Source organism: Coregonus clupeaformis, chromosome 21 (assembly GCF_020615455.1).
Source record: "Coregonus clupeaformis isolate EN_2021a chromosome 21, ASM2061545v1, whole genome shotgun sequence".
Classification (NCBI taxonomy): domain Eukaryota; kingdom Metazoa; phylum Chordata; class Actinopteri; order Salmoniformes; family Salmonidae; genus Coregonus; species Coregonus clupeaformis.
The window spans coordinates 28,218,027-28,238,659 of NC_059212.1; the positions used below are offsets into that span (position 1 = coordinate 28,218,027).

At 43.4% G+C, this 20,633-nt stretch overlaps 1 protein-coding gene across 2 annotated transcripts in view; it reads left to right on the forward strand.

Moving 5' to 3' along the window:
- Nucleotides 1-20,633, forward strand: part of LOC121535177 (extended synaptotagmin-2) — a 72,526-nt gene that overhangs the window by 17,680 nt on the left and 34,213 nt on the right. For both annotated transcript variants that reach the window (XM_041841968.1, XM_041841969.1), the window contains exon 8: nt 15,200-15,255. In XM_041841968.1, the coding sequence (XP_041697902.1) occupies nt 15,200-15,255 (56 nt within the window). The remainder of the gene's footprint in view (nt 1-15,199; nt 15,256-20,633) is intronic.

Sequence of the window (20,633 nt, forward strand, 5' to 3'; positions counted from 1 at the left end):
GGATATGAAGGACGTTTTATTGAGCTCCAGTTTCATGAAGCCCATTCCCACCAAGTCTAATTATAATTAGTTTGCATCCCAAATGAATACCAATTCCCTATATAGTGCACAACTTTTGATGGGCCCTGGTCAAAAGTAGTGCACTATATAGGGAATAGGGTGCCATTTGGGACGTAGCTTTAGTCCATCCCCTGCTCCTTGACTGCTGTCTTCCTGTGTGTCAGCATCTGTTATAAATTGAGGGTTTGATAGGGAATCCCTGAGGAGAATGAGACATGCCATCAAAGGACAAGAAGGGCATTGTAACTACTTCCTGTTGGATTGATTTCCTTCAGTCATCACAACTGAAGAGATAATGAGGTACAATAGCTTGGATATATTTCCTAGCTAGGCAATAATACTCCGGTCTTATTTTAACCAGACTCAGTTTCAGGTGATGTTGATTACCAGTAGTCATGCGTCATTTGTCTCTGTGACAATACATATTCTAATTTTAGTGGTGTGAAGTTATGGGACTGAAATAGCATTGCTGTGTTTATCCTTAAGATATGGGTCTTATCGCCTCTGTGTCGGTTGGGGAGAGCAAATTAGCTTTATTTTAAGTCTCCTCTGTGCTGTTATGCAGTCGAGGCTGCATCTTTCTCATTGGGTAGGATTTCTACCTACTCCTAATATTGATTTTTCTCTAAGAAGAACTATGCTGCTTATCGCATTGTTATTAATCATTACAGGTCTATGGTAAATCAGCTGTGCATCCAATCTATACCATCTCATACAACAACCCTCACCTCTTGGCCTAAGACATATTAACCCTAAAGCAACTAAATCAGTTAGTGTTGGACCAATGCTGTGAGCAGATTGTTCCAGGGCTGCTGAGTTGAATTATTTCTCGCCAGTTAAGCTCAATAATCGTCACACAGAACCAACCTTTACAGTCCAGTCCTGCTAGTCTCAATGACTACAATAGCATGCCACATTTATTTTCCTAGCCAGTCTACGCTCATTGTAAAACATAATCCTAACCACTTTTAGTATCTGTTGTGATGCAATGATACAGCATTAATACAATAGAGTTAGTAGAGGCATTGCATCCGAGACAAGGGACTGTCATTAGCCCTACAAACACAGACCACAGAGATGGGCCAGAGGGCTGACACAGATCCCAAGTACAGTATCTGCCAGTGTTATTTTCCCCCTGATATAGTCAGAGGCCTTGGTCTAAGTCCTGGGATGAAGACTGGGGTGTAATGAAGTCCTTTAGAGTGACAAACAGCCGTCTGTCTAAGCCTTATTTTAACCTCTGGAGCTCTGCTATCGCTCTTGAACTGCACTCTTTTTAGCCTGGTCCCACATCTGTTTCTTCTGTCTTGACAGATCTGGGACCAGGCTAGGCTGCTATAGTGCCAATGGTGCCTGTACATGTTCACCTCTGACCTGTAGTCCAGTCGTACATACTTTTAAAAGGATGAGTGAATGGTCTACCCCTCTAACCAGCCTGTCATTTCTATTGGATTTACCGCCCCTTGAAGAAGAAGATATTACCTGTAAAGCGCTGTGCCTTTAGGACTGGCTGGTAACCTGTGCCTGACTGAGCTGGGGGCGAGGGAGGTGGAAATGGGAGTGGCATTTCTGTGGCTACGTAGCGTAGCCGCTGTGTGTTTGAAAGTAGAGCAGAGCGGAGCAGTGCAGCCAGCCATGATAAAAGGCCTCACCAGGACTGTTTGATGCGGCAGCATTCTCATGCCTTGTGGTCATAACTAAAGAGGAAACCACTTGTTCTTTCTACTGACTAACATAGGGTATTTGTTTAACCCAATGTAATTACAGTGAGATCCTTATCATGTGCTCTTCATCTATAAACAGCACTGATTGTTGTTGTTTAAAAAAATGCGTCTTGGGATAATCAATGCATTTTACTGGTAGGTTGTTGTCAGGAGTTATGACTTAGTTAGTAGGGCTGTGACGATACCAGTATCACAATATTTTTTCCATGGCAAAAATGAAAACACGAAGCAGACCAAACTCTTTGGTCCTTTAAAAACCTGCTGTATGTAAAATATTGTGTGCTATAGCTTGGAAAATAAATGTGATTCTCGATTACAACATAATGATGTTTGTTTCCAACATGAGGGCGGTTTTCCTAAAGAAGTTAAATATGCTTCGTGTTTTGTTTCCTTGCCATGATACTAACAAGTATCGCAATACTGGTATCGTCCAGGCCCTACTAGTTAGTACAGTCAGAAGTACAGTATGCTCCTGTGTAGTACAGTCAGAAGTACAGTATGCTCCTGTGTAGTACAGTCAGAAGTACAGTATGCTCCTGTGTAGTACAGTCAGAAGTACAGTATGCTCCTGTGTAGTACAGTCAGAAGTACAGTATGCTCCTGTGTAGTACAGTCAGAAGTACAGTATGCTCCTGTGTAGTACAGTCAGAAGTACAGTATGCTCCTGTGAAGAAGCCCTTGCTTGTTTATGTTCTGTCTGTTTTCTGTAAACACTGGTACAGGGTGGTGGTGTAGTCTGTTCTATTCTGAAGACTAAGTGGGTGCACACAGGAAGTGCACGCCAACTCTGCCACGCAGCCCGCCGTCCTGCCTCGCCAGATAAAAGCCAGGCAGAGGTTCGGACTGCTCAGCAGCCTGCCTGCCAGTCAACCCGTCACTGCTCTTTATGGGTGCATCCAAAATGGCACTCTATTCCCTATGTAGTGCACTACTTTTGACCAGGGCCCATAGGCCTCTGATCATAAGTAGTGTACTGGAATAGGGTGTAATTTGGGATTTAGCCTATATCTTCTTTATATCCCCACTGCAGTCAGAACATTGGAGCAGGCTGTAAAACGTATCTGCGTCAACATCAGGAGAGACAGGAAAATCATCATAAATGCCCTGCCCAGACCTTAGACAAATGCTTAAAGCGTCATCATCACCTGATCACTATCAGACGTTCCTTCTTGTGTCCTGTATTCTGTTATGCATTTTGGGGAAGGCATCACTTTCCACTCCTTGCATGACAAGACATTAAAATCCAGGTGTGAATTGGGTTAGGTGAGAAATGTGCTCATTCTGTTGCCAGAATTCAGAATGCCTGAGTTCCTAATTTTGCTGGAATGTGTTCTTGTTGAATAACAAAAATGAAGGAACACTGTCATGATCATACAAGAGCACAACATGTTGTTTACCTTGTAGGCCTTTAGGTCATTGGAGCTGTTCATTATGGGAAAGAATGTTGCTGTGTCGCAGTCAGAATACAATCCTGTCAAAGCTTGTGCCTGCAGCACTTTACTTGTAAGGATGTGGGAAAATAGATGTAATTTTACCTGTTTAAATGTCACCTCTGGTCTCTTTTGACAATCGACCACACAGAAATGATTGACAAGCTTGAATTTAGCCATAAATGTTCCAACATTTATACAGTAGAGTTTTAAGCTTGATGGCATGTATGACTCAAACTGAGAGTAGCCTACATAGAGCATTCTCTGTTGCTGTTGGGGAGTGGCATACAGGCAGACAGTCTTCTGATTCAGTGGGTGGAACTCCTGGCTTGGTTACTGGTACAGAGAAAGACATGGGCTGCATCCCAAATGGCACCCTGTTCCCATGTAGTGCACAAAGGTAATGCACTATATAGGAAATAGGGTGGAATTTGGTATGCATCCATGGCTCTGTCACCATACCGGTCAGACTAACCCAGTAACATAGCTAGCCAGGTCACAAGGCTATGTTCCCATAGAGACTGTCACGACACAGCTTTCTCAGAAAGTTTGATTCCTTAATTTACGACCCTGGAACACCGTCTAGGCCTACATTAATTCCTGAGCCTACTAAATGTTTGTCGTTGTGCTAAGTCGTTTTGCAGTCGTGCAATATTGTGACACTACAAAGGGAAGCACAGCCGTGAGCTGCCCAGTGACACAAGCCTACCAGACGAGCTAAACCACTTCTATGCTCACTTCGAGGCAAGCAACACTGAAGCATGCATGAGAGAGTCATCCGGAACAGCTGATGATGTGATCGCTCTCTCCGTAGGCGACGTGAGTAAGACTTTTAAGCAGGTTGGATTACCAGGACGTGTACTCCGAGCATGCACTGACCAACTGGCAAGTGTCTTCACTGACATTTTCAAAATGTCCCTGACTGAGTCTGTAATACCAACATGTTTCAAGCAGACCACCATAGTCCCTGTGCCTAAGAACACTAAGATAACCTGCCTAAATGTCTACTGACCCGTAGCACTCACGTCTGTAGCCATAAAGTGCTTTGAAAGGCTGGTCATGGCTCACATCAACACCATTATCCCAGAAACCGTAGACCCACTCCAATTTCCATACCGCCCCAACAGATCCACAGATGATGCAATCTCTATTGCACCCCACACTGCCCTTTCTCACCTGTACAAGAGGAACACCTATGTGAGAATGCTATTCATTGACTACAGCTCATCCTGGACTTCCTGACGGGCCGCCCCCAGGTGGTAATGGTAGGTAACAACATATCTGCCACGCTGATCCTCAACACGGGGGCCGCTCGGGGGTGCGTGCTCAGTCCCCTCCTGTAGTCCCTGTTCACCCATGACTGCATGGCCAGGCACAACTCCAACACCATCATTAAGTTTGCCGACGACACAACAGTGATCACCGACAACGATGAGACAGCCTATAGGGAGGAGGTCAGAGACCTGGCCGTGTGGTGCCAGGATAACAACCTCTCCCTCAACGTGATCAAGACAAAGGAGACGATTGTGGACTACAGGGAAAAAAGGAGGACTGAGCACACCCCCATTCTCATCGACGGGGCTGTAGTGGAACAGGTTGAGAGCTTCAAGTTCCTTGGTGTCCACATCACCAACAAACTATCATGGTCCAAACACACCAAGACAGTCGTGAAGAGGGCACGACAAAGCCTATTCCCCCTCAGGAGACTGAAAAGATTTGGCATGGGTCCTCAGATCCTCAAAAGGTTCTACAGCTGCACCATCGAGAGCATCCTGACTGGTTGCATCACCGCCTGGTATGGCAACTGCTCGGCCTCCGACCGCAAGGCACTATAGAGGGTAGTGCTTACGGCCCAGTACATTACTGGGGCCAAGCTTCCTGCCATCCAGGCCCTCTATACCAGTCAGTTTCAGAGGAAGGCCCTAAAACTGTCAAAGACTCCAGCCACCCTAGTCATAGACTGTTCTCTCTGCTACCGCACGGCAAGTGGTACCGGAGCGCCAAGTCTAGGTCCAACAGGCTTCTTAACAGCTTCTACCCCCAAGCCATAAGACTCCTGAACAGCTAATCATGGCTACCCGGACTATTTGCATGGTCTCCCCCACCCCACCCCACCCCACCCCACCCCACCTTTTACGCTGCTGCTACTCTGTATATTATCTATGCATAGTCACTTTAACTCTACCCACATGTACATATTACCTCAATTACCTCGACTAACCGGTGCTCCCGCATATTAACTCGGTACCGGTACCCCCTGTATATAGCCTCCCTACTGTTATTTTATTTTACTGCTGCTCTTAATTTTTTTTACTTTTTCTAAAACGGCATTGTTGGTTAAGGGCTTGTAAGTAAGCATTTCACTGTAAGGTCTACACCTGTTGTATTCGGCGCATGTGGCACATTTGATTTGATTTGCTACAGTGCACTGCTGCTGCACACATTCTGGCATTGTCCTGAAAACTTCTAGCTGGCGTTACAGTATTTGTTTGGAATCCAATCCACACTAAGGATGCGTCCCAAGTGGCACTTAGTCAAAAGCCCTGGTTAAAAGTTGTGCAAAGCCCAATCTGGTCTCATAGGAAAACGTATTATATTTTACTAAAATCCTTGCCACTCCATTTAGTATGATATGTTACTTTACATTAGGTTACATTACATTGGCCTACCAATGTAATAGCGGTCGTACAATATAATACGAATTGTAGGATGTATAGTATCCTATGTCTTGGTCGCATTTGACCCGTTTAGTATGATATACTGTATTACGTTAGATTCCTTTAGTATGATATGCTACCTTCGACTGCTTTAGTATGATGTGCTACAGTTGAAGTCGGAAGTTTACATACACTTAGGTTGGAGTCATTTAAAACTTGTTTTTCAACCACTCCACAAATTTATTGTTAACAAACTATAGCGTGGAACCCCATATTATCGGCATATTCAACAGCGTTTAAGAAATATATTACCTTCAACAGTGTTATCTTGTGATCAAGCCATCAATGTTATGTGATTATTGGTGTCGTCAAAATTTTAGCTAACGGGTTAGCAATTAGCATGTTTGACATTTCAGTGGAAGTACTACTATTATCAGCTTTTTTTTATTTGCGGTTTAGCAAATAAATACGTCCCGTATTATCGGCATACATTCCCCAGTTATTGGCCACCTTACTATTTTGTTCATTTACAAGATATATCCGTTTAATTTTGTTCAAAAAAGAGACACCAACCACGTACCCGAAGTGTTTTACTAGATAGTTGACTAGTTGGCTAGCCTTCCGGTAAAAAATAATGACTTGCCTGTCAACTTTTCATTGCGTAGCCCAGTGCGTCCTCCTGTGGACTCTTAAAAAATGGTTATTCACCAACATATTCAGTGTTGTAACCAAATAATTTCTCATAATTTGTTTTACAGATAACAGTTGAATACAAAAATATGAGTATTAATAATTTACGTCAAATAAAACTTTTATTTCAGTTATGTGCATTGACATAACCAATGAAAACACTGTTGGAGTTTGTGTTGCAGAGGTGCACTTGGAAAGTAAAGGAAGAAATACACAAGATGGGTTGAATAAATATATATACAGTGGGGGAAAAAAGTATTTAGTCAGCCACCAATTGTGCAAGTTCTCCCACTTAAAAAGATGAGAGAGGCCTGTAATTTTCATCATAGGTACACGTCAACTATGACAGACAAACTGAGAATTTTTTTTCCAGAAAATCACATTGTAGGATTTTTAATGAATTTATTTGCAGATTATGGTGGAAAATAAGTATTTGGTCACCTACAAACAAGCAAGATTTCTGGCTCTCACAGACCTGTAACTTCTTCTTTAAGAGGCTCCTCTGTCCTCCACTCGTTACCTGTATTAATGGCACCTGTTTGAACTTGTTATCAGTATAAAAGACACCTGTCCACAACCTCAAACAGTCACACTCCAAACTCCACTATGGCCAAGACCAAAGAGCTGTCAAAGGACACCAGAAACAAAATTGTAGACCTGCACCAGGCTGGGAAGACTGAATCTGCAATAGGTAAGCAGCTTGGTGTGAAGAAATCAACTGTGGGAGCAATTATTAGGAAATGGAAGACATACAAGACCACTGATAATCTCCCTCGATCTGGGGCTCCACGCAAGATCTCACCCCGTGGGGTCAAAATGATCACAAGAACGGTGAGCAAAAATCCCAGAACCACACGGGGGGACCTAGTGAATGACCTGCAGAGAGCTGGTACCAAAGTAACAAAGCCTACCATCAGTAACACACTACGCCGCCAGGGACTCAAATCCTGCAGTGCCAGACGTGTCCCCCTGCTTAAGCCAGTACATGTCCAGGCCCGTATGAAGTTTGCTAGAGTGCATTTGGATGATCCAGAAGAGGATTGGGAGAATGTCATATGGTCAGATGAAACCAAAATATAACTTTTTGGTAAAAACTCAACTTGTCGTGTTTGGAGGACAAAGAATGCTGAGTTGCATCCAAAGAACACCATACCTACTGTGAAGCATGGGGGTGGAAACATCATGCTTTGGGGCTGTTTTTCTGCAAAGGGACCAGGACGACTGATCTGTGTAAAGGAAAGAATGAATGGGGCCATGTATCGTGAGATTTTGAGTGAAAACCTCCTTCCATCAGCAAGGGCATTGAAGATGAAACGTGGCTGGGTCTTTCAGCATGACAATGATCCCAAACACACCGCCCGGGCAACGAAGGAGTGGCTTCGTAAGAAGCATTTCAAGGTCCTGGAGTGGCCTAGCCAGTCTCCAGATCTCAACCCTATAGAAAATCTTTGGAGGGAGTTGAAAGTCTGTGTTGCCCAGCGACAGCCCCAAAACATCACTGCTCTAGAGGAGATCTGCATGGAGGAATGGGCCAAAATACCAGCAACAGTGTGTGAAAACCTTGTGAAGACTTACAGAAAACGTTTGACCTGTGTCATTGCCAACAAAGGGTATATAACAAAGTATTGAGAAACTTTTGTTATTGACCAAATACTTATTTTCCACCATAATTTGCAAATAAATTCATAAAAAATCCTACAATGTGATTTTCTGGATTTTTTTTTCTCATTTTGTCTGTCATAGTTGACGTGTACCTATGATGAAAATTACAGGCCTCTGCATCTTTTTAAGTGGGAGAACTTGCACAATTGGTGGCTGACTAAATACTTTTTTTCCCCACTGTATATATATTATATTTTAGACATATTTTATTTTTTTGTACAAATAAATAATTTCATATGAGCACAAACAAAACAAACAATTACATCTCGACCTCCATCCCTATATTGTCAACAAAATCACAATAAAAATCCAGCTCCACCGCTACCTCTGGATCCCACTGCACACACCTGCAGTGGAACCAGTGCTGGCAGAAGTCACAGCACACCCATGGCACCTCGGATCTACACTCCTGAGGGGAGCTTGCAGGCAGATCATGCTCCCCGCAGCGAGCACAGCAGGTGGTGTCTTCTTTTATTAAATCTTTTTTTTTTTTTTTTATGGTTTTGCAAAATGTAGAAGTTCTTCAACAACCATAGTAATTGATACAACTGAGAGAGAGAGAAACATATTATGAAGTACCTGAGAGTGGTGCCATGGGTGGCGTGACTATGCAGCTTTTCTCTTCCTTTTCTGTGCTGCAGTTTGAGAAAAAGTAGTGTTAGACAGAGCATGTTGCATGAAAACCCTTTTCAACTTTTTTACATCAATACCTCTGGAGGAAGCTGCAGAGGTTTTGGAGGAGGTGGAGATGACTTGAGGGCTGGTGCTATGGACTGTAGATATGTAAAGAGCTTTTTCTTTTTTTTTTTACATTTGCTGTTTTATAAAACAGATAACAAACAGTCATTTTTTGTAATTTAACATGTTTACCTGTGGAGGTGGCGGTATTCAAATTGCAGGGGGCAGGGACACCAGACGAGGCTGCTATGGTGGTGTGACCAGGGGAGACAGAGGAGGCAGTTGGTCCAGAGGAGGCCGTGTTGGTGGTGACAGACGGTGGGGTGGTGTGCATCGTGGTGGTGGTGGACAAAACCGCCGATGATGGCTTGGAGGAGCTGGTGTTTGTAATGGTGGGGTTGAGGGGTCGACGATGGTGTGCCCGGGAGAGTAGTCACGTGGCCTTCTTCTGCAGCTGGGGACTCCGGCGGCTCCTACAGGTGTTGCACACTGGGAGGCACTGGCAGTGGTGATGCAGCTGTCTGGAGTGGTTCTAGCAGGGGGTCCAGCAGAGGTGATGGCGTCAATGGTCTCATCCATGGCAGCCCTCTCCTGTGCCCTCTGTGTTCTGAAGAGCTGCCCGATGCTCTTTCTCCTCTGCCTCGGCCCTCTCCTTCTCACCCCTCTCCTGCCACTGGCGCGTGTATTCCTTCTGTGTCTGTCTAGCCGATACTTCAGGACAGTAAGGATGTGCCCCAGGTCCTTCACTATCAGCCCCCCCCCTCTATTAGGGGGTGCTCTTCTAGGGCTGGGACTGGAGCAGGGGCTGGGACTGGAGCCTTTGGCTGAGGGTCCTCCTGTGGTCACTGGGGAGGAGGTGCTGATGGATGGCACAGTGCTGCTGGTTCCAGGAGAGGCGGTGGTGGGACCCGGCAGGGACCGAGACTGCATTAAACAGGACCCTTCAATGGCCACTGAAGGGTCAAAAGGGAAGAGGCCACACTTCTTAAACCCTTCCACCACAAAGTGCATGTCCTTGCATCGCTGGTACGGGTAGCGGAATACTCTGGCAAATTCTGATTTGTTTACCATGTAGGAGTGGTCAAAATGGCTAAGGTCTCCAGATACCTTGGAGAACTCAGCCTTTAAAGGGCCAAAGTATGCCACGTCCAGCAGCTGCAGGACATGGGTGCAGTGAGGTGTAAGACAAAGAAGTATAACCCCTTCCCTTAGTGCCGCTGCGAGCACCTCCGGGTCCATGTGGCTCTTGTGCCCATCGAAGAGGAGAAAGAGAGGGCGCTCTTTCACTGCATGCTTAATGAAGTGCTGAAACCACTTCCTGAACAGGTCCCCGTCAATGTAGCCACTGCTTGACCGTCCATACAAGGCTTGGGGGGGGCCTCCCAGTGTGTAGTGGCCACCGGGGAAACACTTGGGGTAGATGATAAATGGGGGGACGTCCTCCCCAGCTGCATTGAAGCAGGCCAGCACTGTGATGTGCTCCTTGGTCCCTGGAGCCTGCTGGTACACGTGTTTTGCGCCCCGGGGAGCCAGCACTTTGTGCCTGCTCTGGTCGCTACGAAACCCAGGCTCATCGCAGTTATAGATTTGTCTGAGTTTTTCCCTCAACCCACTCTCCTCCAAGTGCTTCTCATAAGAAGTGAAGAAGGTGTCCATCGTCGGACATGTGGCACACTCAGCTCTCCCCCTGTCCAGGGTGTCCGGCCTCCTCATGCTCAGGTTCTTGTGCCTCCTTCTGAACATTTCCCACCACCTCTTCCCCAGTGGTGGGATTGTTTCCCCTGGGTGCCGAAACCTACAATAGAATAGAATATATAATTGTCCATCCAGGATGAAAATGTTTGTTTTGGTATCACCATACACATCCACATTTACATCACACACATTGAGAACAGTCAGTCCACCAATCTACATACATAAACACATAGAACACCAAATACCTGCGTATTTTGTTGGCATATTTCATCAGCCTCTGTCTGGTGAAGGGGAACCCATGGCTGGCACAGTAGATGCAGTACTGCACCAGAGCAAGCAATTTGGGTGGCCCACTACGACAACCATGGGTCACCCGGCCGCCAGGGTCTGCCGAGGTACACCATGCACCTTGGTAGATAAGAAAAGAAAACTGTTACTAGCAGATAAAATTCACATACACATGGTAATCTCCTAAAAACAAAAGATGCCTAACCTTGGCAGCCTGGCGGATAGCCATCCCTGCCCGCAGTCCTCCATGGCATGGAACATGTCCATCTCACTCCACTGCTTCCTCCTGACTTTCTCCATGCTGTGGTGGTAAATACATGTAGCTAAATAACTTGGCATACTATACACGTTTTAGAAAGATAACTCAATCTGAATATGTATAAACATTTACATTTCAAAGCTAAGGCATTGAAAGGTGATTTAAAGTTTTCACAATAACTGAAAGTGTAACCATGTTTTTTGTTTGTCATCTGTAATGTAAATGTGTGTCACAATTAGTTTAATATTGATGCATACATTGTAACATTTGACTAAATACTGCCTCTATGTAGCTGTTGTAAGATTAAACATAGCCAACAGTGAAAGGTGTCAAAAAGTTAATGGTTCAAAGTTCCAAATACATTTTTGCAGATTGTGCAAAACGCCTCCGTCAGAGGACTCCAATTTTGATACGGTAAAGCTTTACAACATTCAGCTGTTTTCGTGATATGTATTATCTAACGCTTACAATTTCTTTACTTTTTGCTGTCTTAGCAGTTCTATCAACATTTAGCAACTAAGCTAGCAACATTTAGAAAATCCGTTAGCTATATTTGAGGTAAAAAGTTGGATATTAAATGATGTGTGGTCTGTCGCACAGTCTAATTTTACAATATGCAGCGTGTCCCACAAAATGTGTACATATATCACTTTTTTGTAAACTCTCAAAACCTAACTTAAATAACATTAATTGCACTGTAAATCTGTGGTCAGCTAGCTAGAAGGGTGTCTTTAGTCGCAAAACGTACCGTTATTTTCCAGTCCATTTAAATGTTGAGCTCGAGGTGATTTAGTCCTCCAACCGCTAGAGAGTGTCCGAAGTTAGGGGATGTCCGATGTTGGGGGGAAATTAGCTAGTTTTGGCAAGCCGGTAGGACATCTACTTTGTGCTTGACACTAGTAATTCTTCCAACAATTGTTTACAGACAGATTATTTCACTTATAATTCACTGTATCACAATTCCAGTGGGTCAGAAGTTGACTGTGCCTTTTAAACAGCTTGGAAAATTCCAGAAAATGATGTCATGGCTTTAGAAGCTTCTGATAGGCTAATTGACATCATTTGAGTCAATTGGAGGTGTACCTGTGGATGTATTTCAAGGCCTACCTTCAAATGCAGTGCCTCTTTGCTTGACATCATAGGAAAATCTAAAGAAATCAGCCAAGACCTCAGGAAAAAAATTGTAGACCTCCACAAGTCTGGTTCATCCTTGGGAGCAATTTCCAAACGCCTGAAGGTACCACGTTCATCTGTACAGACAATAGTACGCAAGTATAAACACCATGGGACCACACAGCTATCATACCGCTCAGGAAGGAGACGCGTTCTGTCTCCTAGAGATGAACGTACTTTGGTGCGAAAAGTGCAAATCAATCCCAGAACAACAGTAACGGACCTTGTGAAGATGCTGGAGGAAACAGGTACAAAAGTATCTATATCCACAGTAAAACAAGTCCTATATCGACATAACCTGAAAATCTGCTCCGCAAGGAAGAAGCCACTGCTCCAAAACCGCCATAAAAAAGCCAGACTACGGTTTGCAACTGCACATGGGGACAAATATCTTATTTTTTGGAGAAATGTCCTCTGGTCTGATGAAACAAAAATAGAACTGTTTAGCCATAATGACCATTGTTATGTTTGGAGGAAAAAGGGGAAGGCTTGCAAGCCGAAGAACACCATCCCAACCGTGAAGCACGGGGGTGGCAGCATCATGCTGTGGGGGTGCTTTGCTGCAGGAGGGGCTGGTGCGCCTCACAAAATAGGAAGGAAAATGATGTGGATATATTGAAGCAACATCTCAAGACATCAGTCAGGAAGTTAAAGCTTGGTCGCAAATGGGTCTTCCAAATGGACAATGACCCCAAGCATACTTCCAAAGTTGTGGCAAAATGGCTTAAGGACAACAAAGTCAAGGTATTGGAGTGGTCATCACAAAGCCCTGACCTCAATCATATCAAAAAGAAAATGTGTGGGCAGAACTGAAAAAGCGTGTGCGAGCAAGGAGGCCTACAAACCTGACTCAGTTACACCAGCTCTGTTAGGAGGAATGGGCCAAAATTCACCCAACTTATTGTGGGAAGCTTGTGGAAAGCTCCCCAAAACGTTTGACTCAAGTTAAACAATTTAAAGGCAATGCTACCAAATACTAATTGAGTGTATGTAAACTTCTGACCCACTGGGAATGTGATGAAATAAATAAAAGCTGAAATAAATAATTCTCTACTATTATTCTGACATTTCACATTCTTAAAATAAAGTGGTGATCCTAACTGACATAAAACAGGGAATTTTTACTAGGATTAAATGTCAGGAATTGTGAAAAACTGAGTTTAAATGTATTTGGCTAAGGTGTATGTAAACTTCCGACTTCAACTGTACATTAGGTTATGGGTTAAGGTTAGGGTTAGGAGTAAGGTTAAAAGGTTAGGGTTTGGGGAAGGGTTAGCTAACATGCTAAGTAGTTGCAAAGTAGCTAAGAAATAGTAAGTGCTAATTAGCTAAAATGCTAACGTTGTCCATGATGAGATTCGAACAATAAACCTTTGGGTTGCTAGACCTTAAGTAACCTATTGTCCATACCAAACATAACCTATCATACTAATTTGAGTGTTCTTGATTTACATTTACGATGTTGCTTCTAGTCAATGCAACCTAACGTAAAGTAACATATCATACTAAATTGAGTGGCGCGGATTTTAGTAACATATAATACGTTTTGGTCTCTGAGACCAGGCTGGGGTGCCATTTTGACATACAGACAATGCTTGCCACATACTGTACAGCCTACAGTCCTGCCTTCCATAAAACCAGTACAGAATTAAGTTACTGTAGAGAGAATCTTGTAAGCATTCTATCTGTCTCCCTGTACAGTGTTTCAATCTTTTCGACAGTGCTCATTTTCCTCAAGAAATTGCTTTCCGCTCTAGATGGCGCTTTTAAAGTTAATGTCCGTGTTTGCTGTTCAGGTCAAAGTAATAACTATTTTACCAGAGACTGTAGTAGTCACTTGTAGCTGTCTTCAAACATATGACATGATGAAAGTGGATCACATCTTTGATTATAAAGGATAAATTATTGCTCTGGAAATGTCAGTTAGAACCAGTTCAAATTAATGTATTTAGGGTAGTTTTTTTATGCTGCTGTGAATGAGTGCACTGTTGTGTTTTACTAGGAAACTGTACTCCTCATGGACAAGCTTTTATTAGCTGTTGAGCTGCTTCCAAGCTGCTTCTGAGTCACTGAGATAGATTTACTGTTTGTCTTCTCTCTCTATAGACTCCCTTATTAAAACAGAACTCTCATCAATCTTAAATACAAATTGGTAATTATTTTCTTAGATTTTTTTGCAAGTGTTTATGCTTAGTTAAACGCCTAGAAAACGACTTGAACTATTGATATTATACTAATTGTGTCTGTGTCATAATTTCTACTCATTTATAATAATTATAATAATATAATAATATGCCATTTAGCAGACGCTTTTATCCAAAGCGACATACAGTCATGCGTGCATACATTTTTGTGTATGGGTGGTCCCGGGGATCGAACCCACTACCTTGGCGTTACAAGCGCCGTGCTCTACCAGCTGAGCTACAGAGGACCACAAATAGCTAAATGAGAATATTAGCTAGATGAGAACTCGATTAAAACATAAAGCTGTTTGATGCCCTTCAGTAGCCTTATTATTCAGTGCTTAGTTAACTAGGGTTGCAGAAATGCAGGAGAAACACAAAGCTAGAGCCTACCCATCATATACATGTCCTCTCTGCATTAGTGTACTGAAATAGCTAGTCTTATTGTTTACCAGTACAATGGAGCAGGATGATGCCCTCCTAGTGAGAATGCTCTCCGTAAGCTTAGAGGACAAGGAGCTGGTTTTTACTTGACTTCATAAATGAGATGAGTTTAAATGAAATGTCAGTGTTTGTGGTGCACACAGTAGGAGTTCCACTCTGTTTGGGCTTATCACACCCTATAGATTTCCTAGAGTTCCTCGGAGTTCTGCTTTGTTTTTCTCTGTTACTCAAAGACATGTTTTCTTTTTCCTTTTAGTTTCTGGACATAAACTGGACAGGCCTCACAAATATGCTGGACATTCCAGGCTTGAAGTAAGTGACAACTGCACGACTGCTTCTTATTACTGTTGTGGTGTGGAACTGGCCTAACCCATAATATAGGCGTGTTAGGGGAATTAGGTTTCGTATTGGTCTATTCAGAGGGCGTTGTCCACAGTTACAGGACACATTAATTGTATCCATGTCTGCATCCCAAATGGCAACCCTTTCCCTAGATAGTACACTACAAGTAGTGCACTATGTACAGTGCCTTCAGAAAGTATTCAAACCTCTTGACTTTTTCCACATTTTGTTGTGTTACAGCCTGAATTTAAAATGGATAACATTTAGATTTTATGTCACTGGTCTACACACAATACCCCATCATGTCAAAGTGGAATTATGTTTTTAGAAATTTTTACAGATTGAATTAAAAATGAAAAGCTGAAATGTCCTTGAGTCAGTAAGTATTCAACCCCTTCGTTATGGAAAGCCTAAATATGTTTCAGGAGAAAATATTTGCATAACAAGTCACATAAGAAGTTGCATGGACACACTCTGTGTGTAATAATAGTGTTTAACATGATTTTTGAATGACTAACTCATCTCTGTACCCCACACATACAATTATCTGTAAGTTCCCTCAGTCGAGCAGTGAATTTCAAACACCGATTCAACCACAAAGACCAGGGAGGTTTTCCAATGCCTCGCAAAGAACGGCACCTATTGGAAGATTAGGTACAAATAAAAAAAGCAGACAATGAATATCCCTTTGAGCATGGTGAAGTTATTAATTACACTTTGGAATACACCCAGTCACTACAAAGATACAGGCCTCCTTCCTAACTCAGTTACCGGAGAGGAAGGAAACCGCTCAGGGATTTCACCATGAGGCCAATGGTGACTTTAAACAGTTACAGAGTTTATTGGCTGTGATCTGAGAAAACTGAGGATGGATCAACAACATTGTAGTTACTCCACCATATTAACCTAAATGACAGAGTGAAAAGGAAGCCTGTAGAGAATAAAAATATTCCAAAACATGCATCCTGTTTGCAATAAGGCACTAAAGTAAAACTGCAAAAATGTGGCAAACAAATGAACTTTATGTCTTGAATACAGAGTTATGTTTGCGTCAAATCCAACACAACACATCACTGAGTACCATTCTTCATATTTTTAAGCATGGTAAGGGAAAGGGCATATCTAGTCAGTTGCACAACTGAATGCATTCAACCAAAATGTGTCTTCCGCATTTAACCAACCCCTCTGAATCAGAGAGGTGCGGGGGGCTGCCTTAATCAACGTCCATGTCATCGGCGCCCGGGGAGCAGTTGTTGTGGGGGGTTTAACCTTGCCGCCGTGGGGATTTGAACAAGCAACCTTTCGGTTACTGTCCCAACGCACTAAGTGCTAGGCTACCTGCCGCATCATGTTATGGGTATGCTTGTCATCGGTAAGGACTACGGAGTTTTTTAGGATAAAAAGAAACAGAAATCACAGGCAAAATCCTAGAGGAAAACCTGGTTCAGTCTGCTTTCCAACAGACACTGGGAGACATTCACCTGTCAGCAGGACAATATAAACAAAGGCCAAATATACACTGGAGTTGCTTACCAAGATAACATTGAATGTTCCTGAGTAGCCTAGTTACAGTTTTGATGTAAATCAGCTTGAAAATGTATGGCAAGACTTGAAAATGGCTGTCTAGCAATGATCAACAACCAACTTGACAGAGCTTGAAGAATTTTTAAAAGAATCATGTGCAAATATTATACAATCCAGGTGTGCAAAGCTCTTAGGTTGTGTCTTCACCTGACACATACATGCGACTTCTGCTATCAGAATACGAAGATCGCATTGAAATGACCGGTCTAGACGCACAAAAGTCACTTTGTGGTCTGATTGTGTTCAGATCTGTCTGACCACTTCGGGAGGTGGTCAGTGATGCATTGTGTGCGGATTTCTCCTCAGTCTGGACGCAATCAGGCTACCGAACGCGCATACAGTGTTCATGAGTCTTATGGCTTGGGGGTAGAAGCTGTTAAGAAGCCTTTTGGATCTAGACTTGGCGCTCCGGTACCGCTTGCTGTGCAGTAGCAGAGAGAACAGTCTATGACTAGGGTGGTTGGAGTCCTTGACAATTTTTATGGCCTTCCTCTGACACTGCCTGGTATAGAGGTCCTGGATGGCAGGGAGCTTGGCCCCAGTGATGTACTGGGCCGTACGCACTACCCTCTATAGTGCCTTGCGGTCGGTAGCCGAGCAGTTGCCATACCAGGCGGTGATGCAACTAGTCAGGATGCTCTCGATGGTGCAGCTGTAGAACCTTTTGAGGATCTGAGGACCCATGCCAAATCTTTTCAGTCTCCTGAGGGGGAATAGATTGGTGTCACTCGTGCTTCCTGCTTAATTTTTTGCTTATAAGCAGTAATCTGGAGGATAGAATTATGGTCAGATTTGCCAAATGGAGGGCAAGGGAGAGCTTTGTACGCGTCTGTGTGTGGAGTAAAGGTGGTCTAGAGTTATATATATATATATATTTGTTTTTTTCTGGTTGCACATTTAACATGCTGGTAGAAATTAGGTAGATCGGATTTAAGTTTCCCTGCATTAAAGTCCCCGGCCACTAGGAGCGCTGCCTCTGGATGAATGTTTTCCTGTTTGCTTATGGCCTTATACAGCTCATTGAGTGTAATCTTAGTGCCAGCATTGGTTTTTGGTGGTAAATAGACAGCTACAAAAAATATAGATGAAAACTCTCTTGGTAAATACAGCTTATCATGAGATACTCTACCTCAGGCGAGCAAAACCTCGAGACTTCCTTAGTATTAGATTTCGTGCTCCAGCTGTTGTTTACAAATATACACAGACCGCCACCCCTTCTCTTACCGGAGTCAGCCGTTCTATCCTGCCGATGTAACGTATATCCCGCCAGCTGTATGGTATCCATGTCGTCGTTCAGCCACGACTCGGTGAAACATAAGATATTACCGTTTTTAATGTCCCGTTGGTAGGATATCCTTGATCTTAGGTCGTCCATTTTGTTTTCGAATGATTGTACGTTGGCCAATAGGACTGATGGAAGAGGCAGATTACTTGCTCGCCATCGGATCCTTACAAGACACCCGACCTACGTCCACGATATCTTTTTCTCATGCGAATAACAGGGATTTGGGCCTTGTCGGGTGTCTGTAGAATATCCTTTGCGTCCGACTCGTTGAAGAACAAATCTTAGTCCAATACGAGGTGAGTAATCGCTGTCCTGTCATCGCTCTGTCCCTCCTGCGATGACAACCAGGGATGCATCTCAAATGACAGCCTATATCCCTATATAGTGCACTACTTTTGACCAGGCCTGGTCAAAAGTAGTACACTATTATAGAGAATAGGGTAGCATTTGGGACACAAACAAGGCAGGACAAACAGACAGGAGGGAACATGAACATGAAGGCCTCATTGTTGTGGAGAGAGGGCCAGGTGGCAGCTTTCAGGGCTGGTGGTGATGGTGAGGTAGGCATGTCAACACTTTCTCACCATTTGAGAAATTGTGTGGTAATAAACCATGGTAGGTATAAATGGCTAACACAGGCTGATCCACTCTTTCAGACAGGGCTGCAGTCTGTGGGAGATGTGGAGGGGGAATGGTCATCATGGCTCTCTCTGGTTGTGTTCCAAATGACACCCTATTCCCTATATAGAGCACTACTTTTGACCAGGGCCCATAAAGAATAGGGTACCATTTGGGATGTAGCCCCTGTTGCTGTGTGTTAAAAGTAGTCGTGCACCACTGTGAGGTCACAGCTCCATGAGCAGCTCTAAGCAAAGCAGCCATGTGGTGGAGGGTGTGCTATTAGCGGAAAAGTAGCTATCACATAAACTCCCCTCCATATGTATTTAGACAGTGAAGTTAGAATGTTTAATTGTGTGCAAGGAATATGGGACCAAATACTAAACTTTTGTCCAAATACTTATGACTTCTTCAAATGGGGGGACTAGATACATAGTGCTTTCATTTCTAAATGGTGAAACATATGTATGAACATACTCATTACCTTCAAATGAAGGCTGTACTGTCACCTAAAATGAAACATTCTATCTCAAATCTAAAATGCTGGAGTATAGACCCAAATATAGAATTTTAGCTTCTCTGTCCAAATACATACAGTGCATTTGGAAAATATTCAGACCCATTTACTTTTTCCACATTTTGTTACGTTACAGCCTTATTATAAAATTGATTAAATTGTTTTTTCCCCTCATCAATCTACACACAATACCCCATAATGACAAAGGGATTAACAGCTTTTGAGATTTTTTTGCGAATGAATAAAATAAACAGAAATATTACGTTTACATAAGTATTCAGACCCTTTACTCAGTACTTTGTTGAAGCACCTTTGGCAGCGATTACAGCCTCGAGTCTTCTTTGGTATGACGCTACAAGCTTGGCACACTTGTATTTGGGGAGTTTCTCCCATTATTCTCTGCAGAACCTCTCAACCTCTGTCAGGTTGGATGGGGAGCGTTGCTGCACAGCTATTTTCAGGTCTCTCCAGAGATGTTCGATTGGGTTCAAGTCCGGGCTCTGACTGGGTCACTCAAGGACATTCAGAGACTTGTCCCGAAGCCACTCCTGCGTTGTCTTGGCTGTGTGCTTAGGGTCGTTATCCTGTTGGAAGGTGAACCTTCGCCCCAGTCTGAGGTCCTGAGTGCTCTGGAGCAGGTTCACCCCCGTCAGGTTTTCATCAAGGATCTCTCTGTACTTTGCTCCATTCATCTTTCTCTCGATCCTGACTAGTCTCCTAGTCCCTGCCGCTGAAAAACATCCCCACCGCATGATGCTGCCACCAACATGCTTCACCGTAGGGATGGTGCCAGGTTTCCTCCAGACGTGATGCTTGGCATTCAGGCCAAAGAGTTCAATCTTGGTTTCATCAGACCAGAGAGTCTTGTTTCTCATGGTCTGAGAGTCTTTAGGTGCCTTATGGTAAACTCCAAGCGGGCTGTCCTGCCTTTTATTTATTTCTGTTTTTATGTTTAATACATTTTCAAAAAATTCTAAACCTGTTTTCGCTTTGTCGTTATGAAGTAACGTGTGTAGATTTATGAGTAAAAACATTTATTCTATCTAAGGCTGTAATGTAACAAAATGTGGAAAAAGGGAAGGGGTCTGAATACTTTCCGAATGCGTTTTATGGAGGGGAGTGTCCACGCTACTATACCCCAGAGCTAGCTTGTTTCAACATTTCACAACTCATGTTCTGTTCAATAGCGTTCTCATTTGGGGGTGTTTTTACCCTTTACACTCGTGGGAATTGGCCTATATGGATAAATTGCAATGTTTCTAACAGAAGAAATATGAAAAGCATAAGCATGGTAGCAATTGAAAGGGAACAGTTTGGAGATTTGGGGTAAATTATTAGACCAAC